Source organism: Gigantopelta aegis, chromosome 4 (assembly GCF_016097555.1).
Source record: "Gigantopelta aegis isolate Gae_Host chromosome 4, Gae_host_genome, whole genome shotgun sequence".
NCBI classification, from domain to species: Eukaryota; Metazoa; Mollusca; class Gastropoda; order Neomphalida; family Peltospiridae; genus Gigantopelta; species Gigantopelta aegis.
Window position 1 is genome coordinate 9,676,059 of NC_054702.1, and position 6,000 is coordinate 9,682,058.

General features: G+C 35.3%; 1 protein-coding gene across 4 annotated transcripts in view; it reads right to left on the reverse strand.

Moving 5' to 3' along the window:
• Window positions 1-5,619, reverse strand: part of LOC121372635 (protein F37C4.5-like) — a 49,178-nt gene extending 43,559 nt beyond the window's left edge. For all 4 annotated transcript variants that reach the window (XM_041499076.1, XM_041499075.1, XM_041499077.1 and 1 more), the window contains exon 1: window positions 5,367-5,619. In XM_041499076.1, coding sequence (XP_041355010.1) covers window positions 5,367-5,551 — 185 coding nt within the window. In that variant the 5' untranslated portion in view covers window positions 5,552-5,619. The remainder of the gene's footprint in view (window positions 1-5,366) is intronic.
• Window positions 5,620-6,000: the final 381 nt, after the last annotated feature.

Here is a 6,000-nt window from a genome sequence, read left to right on the forward strand (position 1 = left end):
TAGTTACATGTTTTTTTACCCTGCATACCCTGAGGCACTTGGGTAATACTGACATCACATCTATACGTCCTTCCCAGCCTCCATGAACATTGTTGATTGTTGTTTGTAAACAATTTTAGCTTAATTTGTCATAAGAAAAAAGTAAAAGTTTTTTGGAAATAACAAACACCCCACCCTATTTTTGTGTGCAATTTAGAAAACAATAGACTCAGAAATAAATAACGTGTAGTGAATACCAAAGAAAGAAAATGGCGTTCCCTGTGGGAAGGACTATAGACAGATTAATATTGCATGAGCGGGAGTGCTATACGGAATTTATTAAACGAGTTTTGGGAATTTTATTCTCCGAGTGAGAGCAAGGGGTATAAAACAATTGCCAAACAAGTTTCATAAATTACAAATGGCACTCCTGCGAATGTTATAATTTATTTATTATCCACAAACTATGATTTTGAACAAATGTTAAATAAGATTGTAATTGCTTCACAATCCACCTTAATAACATCCAGTGATGTCAAATACAGTGATGTGGATTAATGTCATTTTCAGAAACCTCCACTGTTGCAAGCTTGCAGCTGCTATAAAGCAACATGTGACATCAGTAGTGTGCAATAACAGTTTTCAAGGTATTGTTATGACCTACGCAATACAGATTACGTGTGAAAAGTATGACATTTATGTAACCGTTTATTGTAGACCATATGGGTAATAAATAAATAGAGGCTTGAGAGTGGGTTATAATGCCAGAAATTCTGCTTTTAATGTACTGCACCTAAGAAAGAGTGCTTAGGAGAAGTGCATGGTCGACTCTTTTGCCTTCATTGTAGGTCCAATAGTAAAAACAATGAACAGTAAATTACGTTCCATGCTTTTTTCAGCTTTCCCGTTGTCACCATTTAAAATTGTATGATGTTTCATTATTCATTGCTTTATGAATTTTACATTCTTTTTTTTCATCAGTTGGTTAAAAAGAGGAGTGTTTTTTTAAATACAAAACAAATGTAATAAAATGTTCCAGAAGCAAAACATTTCTTTAAAATGACCTCATCTGAATGTGATGTCTTAGAAAGTAATGTTGCATTTACTCTAGACATAACAATATTTTAACTGGACGCCATTTATTTTAGGGGGAGTGCGCTTGGAACAGTATTTATTATATAAGCAGTGTTCCAATGGACTTTACTTTCATTTGACATTACTATAAAGTATAAACATATTTGTGTAAATTATGAATCAGTTTATTAAAACATGAATGAATGAATGAATGAATGTTTAACGACACCCCAGCACGAAAAATACATCGGCTATTGGGTGTCAAACTATGGTAATGGGGAAAACAAAGTGATGATCAACATCAATATAAAAATTCAACAGTTAGTCATTAAAACAAATATATATATTTTACAAACTATTCACTGATATTAACTTAATGCCTATCAGTATTGACATCAAGATGTGTGTTGATAAAATGCAGACCGGACCAGAACGCTTGAAAAACTGAATTTTTCCTTTAAAAAAATATTAAACTAAGTGTTCGTCAACTGTGCATAGTTAAGAAACATATTTTTCATGTAGTGGCCTTAAAAATGGAAAATGACAAACCGCACATGCACGTTACGATACTTTTTGCAAACGCATGCACCTGAACGCAGTTAGAAATGTTGCACTCTTTCCTGTTTACCGCAGGGTGTTTCACTTTTGTTTACTAGAATGAATTTGTTTTACATCCACATTGTTGATTTGTTTACGTTAACTGATTGCAATCTATTTTGTTTCACGTATCCTGGCTGAAAAATGTATAATAATATTTCCGTAAATATCGTCATGGTTCTCACGGACCCGGAGTCCCTGACACAGCGATCAAGGATGGGACGCACCATATACAGTTGAGTATTGTAAATTCGAGACCTTAAGGTTTGACTTGATCGGAAGGGCCATACTTTGAAACTGACAACAAAATAAAAATGTTACTTACATGTACATAAATATGTTTATAGTAAAGTCAAACGAAAAGAAAGTCCACTGCAACACTGCTGATATATTAAACATTGTTCCAAACACACTCCCCCTAAAACAAATGGCGTCCAGTTAGAGTATTGTAAAGTCGAGAGTAAACACAGTGTTACTTTCTGTGACGTCACATTCAATTGAGGCCACTTAAAAGAAATGTTTTGTTTCTGAAGCATTTTATTACACTTCTTTGTATTAAAAAAAACCCCTCCTTTTTAACCAACTGATAAAAAGGACAGTAAAATTCATAAAACAATGAATAATGAAATATAAACTTTTAAATGGTAACCTCTGTGGAAAAGCTCAAAATCTGACGTGACATGTAAGAACAGCCGCATAGTTTGAAGCAATGTCTACTACTTCTTGTCTGGTATAACCATAGCCATATTTCGCAACATCCTGCAAATGCTGTAAGAACAGCCGCATAGTCTGAAGCAATGTCTACTACTTCTTGTCTGGTATAACCATAGCCATATTTCGCAACATCCTGCAAATGCTGTACAAGTTTTGCCTCTTCATCTAATGTTAGTATTGGTGTTCTGTTCATAACAGTACAGTCAATATGAATTCTGCCATCTACCCTGTCTCTGAGTGTAGTTTGGGGAATACCATATTGTTTGGCAGCTGTTAATACAGGTAAGTATCTTTCACTGCTAAGTAAGCATTTGTTAAACTGGATGGCGAGTATGACCTATATCCTGTTTTTTGTTTATTTGGTTTGGTCTGTCAAAAAAAATAATTGTAATACAATTAAGTAAATTATCTTAATTTATTACAATATCATATAAAGCTGTCTAAATTGAAAAAGGCTTTGAGTAGTCAATAGTTAAAAATCATTAAAAATAGAATTTCTGGCATTATAACCCACTCTCAAGTAATCTGTCAGTGCTTTATGTGCGGTTTATTTGATAAGACCCCCACCTGTGTTAGTACCCATTTAATTACTTTATCGTGGCCTTACAGAGTCCCTCCCAATGTGTCACGTGATCAAAAGCTGTAATTTTTGCCATCCAACCCAAACTATTTTTGTCTACTTCCGTATTTTTTATAATGCTGGGTTTCGTTTCCAGGGTGAAAACAGGAATTAGTGAAAACAGTTAAAAAGTAGGTAAACAAACATTTTGTTCTAGTTATACAACCGTGTCCGGTGTATCGGCGCGTCCGGTGATTCGGCGCACTTGGTATTTTGCTCAAGTATGCTTAGGAAGTTGTCATGTTGTCAGTATTTTTAACGAATTAAAGTTTAATTCCATTTTCAATGTTCAATCAAGTATCAACATATTTATTGTTAAGGGTACAATTAATGTTTTTTTTAATAGAATTATCAATAATTATATATAATTTCAAAATAAATCATTCACCTGCTTTAGTGTATATAAACGCGAAGTAGGTCAGCCTTATTAATATTAAGAATGTTAAAACCAGTCTAAAAACACCTTTCCCGCATTTTTAAAATTACAGTAATTATTTTTTTTCGTTTATTTTTATTTAAACTGAAAAGGAAAACACAGATAACTACAAACAAAACAAAAGTTTTACACCTTAATTGCCAGTCATTCCAGTTCACAAAATTTTGTCACATTGTTACAAAACAAAAAAAATAAAATAAAATAAAAATAATAATAGGGAAATAAGATCCACGTGTGTGCACAATCTACCCGAGAAAAAAAAAATCCATGTAGGCATTTAGCCATGCATAGTAATGAACATGTATGCATCTGCAGTACTGTGTCACTCAAGAAAACGATTCCGAAACTGATCACGAGATGGGTAATGTGTGATCGTTCGTTTTCATAGTAATATTTTTTAACAAGACAAAACAAAAAGGTAGCCTACTAAAATAATCCTGGGATAATAGTGTGGCGTTTATGGGCATCAAAGTGAGGTCACAGGCAGTTTATAAATAGCGAGGTCACCGATCCACATCTACTGCGCCGAATCACCGGACATGGAAATCGTTTTGGATACAAGGTGGGTGTCTACTAGCCTGAGTACTCTGACTGTAATGAGAGCTAGATGGACATTTGGACAGTTATATGCTCTCATTACAGTCAGAGACCATCCTATGTATATTTTTGACAATTCCTGACTACCAAACGGTAGGCAAAGATTCCTGCTCTAATACCACAACAATCCTATGTTTGACGTCAAATACCTTTACATCGATCATTTTCGAGTTAATTGATAAAAAAAATCCACATATTAATCACTAATACACATACTACACAAAGAAATTCGACAGCACCCACATTCAGCTACGCTTCGTGACACTCCGTCGCCATAATTACAAAGCTGTACAAAGTTGTAACATCGCTTGGTATGAGACGGCCCCTGTAACTGCTGCACAAAGCGGAATCACCCAGTGTGCAATCACGTGATCTACGTCTTGAAATAGATCGCCGAGCTTTGTAATTATGGCGACGGAGTGTCACGAAGCGTAGCTGAATGTGGGTGCTGTCGGATTTCTTTCTGTAGTATGTGTATTAGTGATTAATATGTGGATTTTTTTTTTATCAGTTAACTCGAAAATGATCGATGTAAAGGTATTTGACATCAAACATAGGATTGGTGTGGTATTAGAGCGGGAATCTTTGCCAATTTTTTGGTTGTCAGGAATTGCCAAAAAAATACATAGGTTGATCTCTGACTGTAATAAGAGTGTATAACTGTCCAAATGTCCGTCTAGCTCTCTTACAGTCAGAGTACTCGGGCTAGGTGTCTACATATATGGAAAATTTTAAAATGTTTATTTACTACAGACATAAAACAATTTGTAGTGTATCTCAGATTATGCGCTGCTTCAATGGTGAGAGACATATTTTATTAAGTATTTCACAGTGTTCACATAGAAAATGGTCTTTGAATGCTTAGGTGCGCCGATACACCGGACAGCACTGTACCTGTTTGAATCGCATTATTTCACAGAAAAGTTGTTTGTGACGTCTTGGTTGCTCGTCAGATGGTTTATTAGAAAAAAAAAACGGTTGAAGCGCGAGCGTTCTCATGATTTTTACGAAAATCGCCGAGTCTTGAACTTACAATACTCTCGATTTTACAATACTCAACCATATTGCATAATGAGGTATAATATCCGCCCGGTCCCCCCTTTATTATTTTTAGTTAGAGTTAGGGGTTAGAGTTAGGGTTAGGGTTAGAGTTAGAGGTGGGGACCGGGCGGATATTTTTCCCATAATGATATTCATAATAATAATCGTATTCGTGTTTTTGTCGTTAGGTGAACACAGTTTATCTTGATGAACTGCTGTTTGATGTGTCCAAATGAATGATCGGGAGCGCTCGTGCTACTGAAAACGGCTAAGGATATGTTAATTATTAATTGGCATGATGTTAATTACCTGATTGAATCCGGATCAATACACTTCGGCAACTGCTTCAGGACGATTTCGTTGACGCCCTTTTTCACGTCTGCTTCGATAAGACGACATACTTCTGCACGGTCTGAGTAGACGGTAACTTTCTTTACCGCGCACTCAGATGACACAAACGTGTCATCTTCATTCACATTTTCCTTCTTCTCCATCTTAATTATTTCAGAAATAATCTTTACCTGAAGCAGTTCCAACACCTGACAAAGTTATTTCCTGATTATTAGCGCCACCAAGTGGCAAATATTACAAAAAGAAAGACAAAAAAGGGAGATAACTCTGCTAATGTAAAATCAAGATGGCGTGTTGAAGTTGCACACCACCATTCACTTTATCATGCATTTCAAAACAATTTTAAAAAAGACTTTAAGTTTGTTTTGTTTAACAACACCACTAGAGCACATTGATTTACTAATCATCGTCTATTGGATGTCAAACATTCGGTAATTTTGACATATAGTCTTAAAGAGGAAACCAGCTACAATTTTCCATTAGTAGCAAGGGATCTTATATATGCACCATTCCACAGACAGGGTAGCACATACCAAGGACTTTGATATACCAGTAGTGGTTCACTGGCTTGAACGAGAAACAGACCAATGGG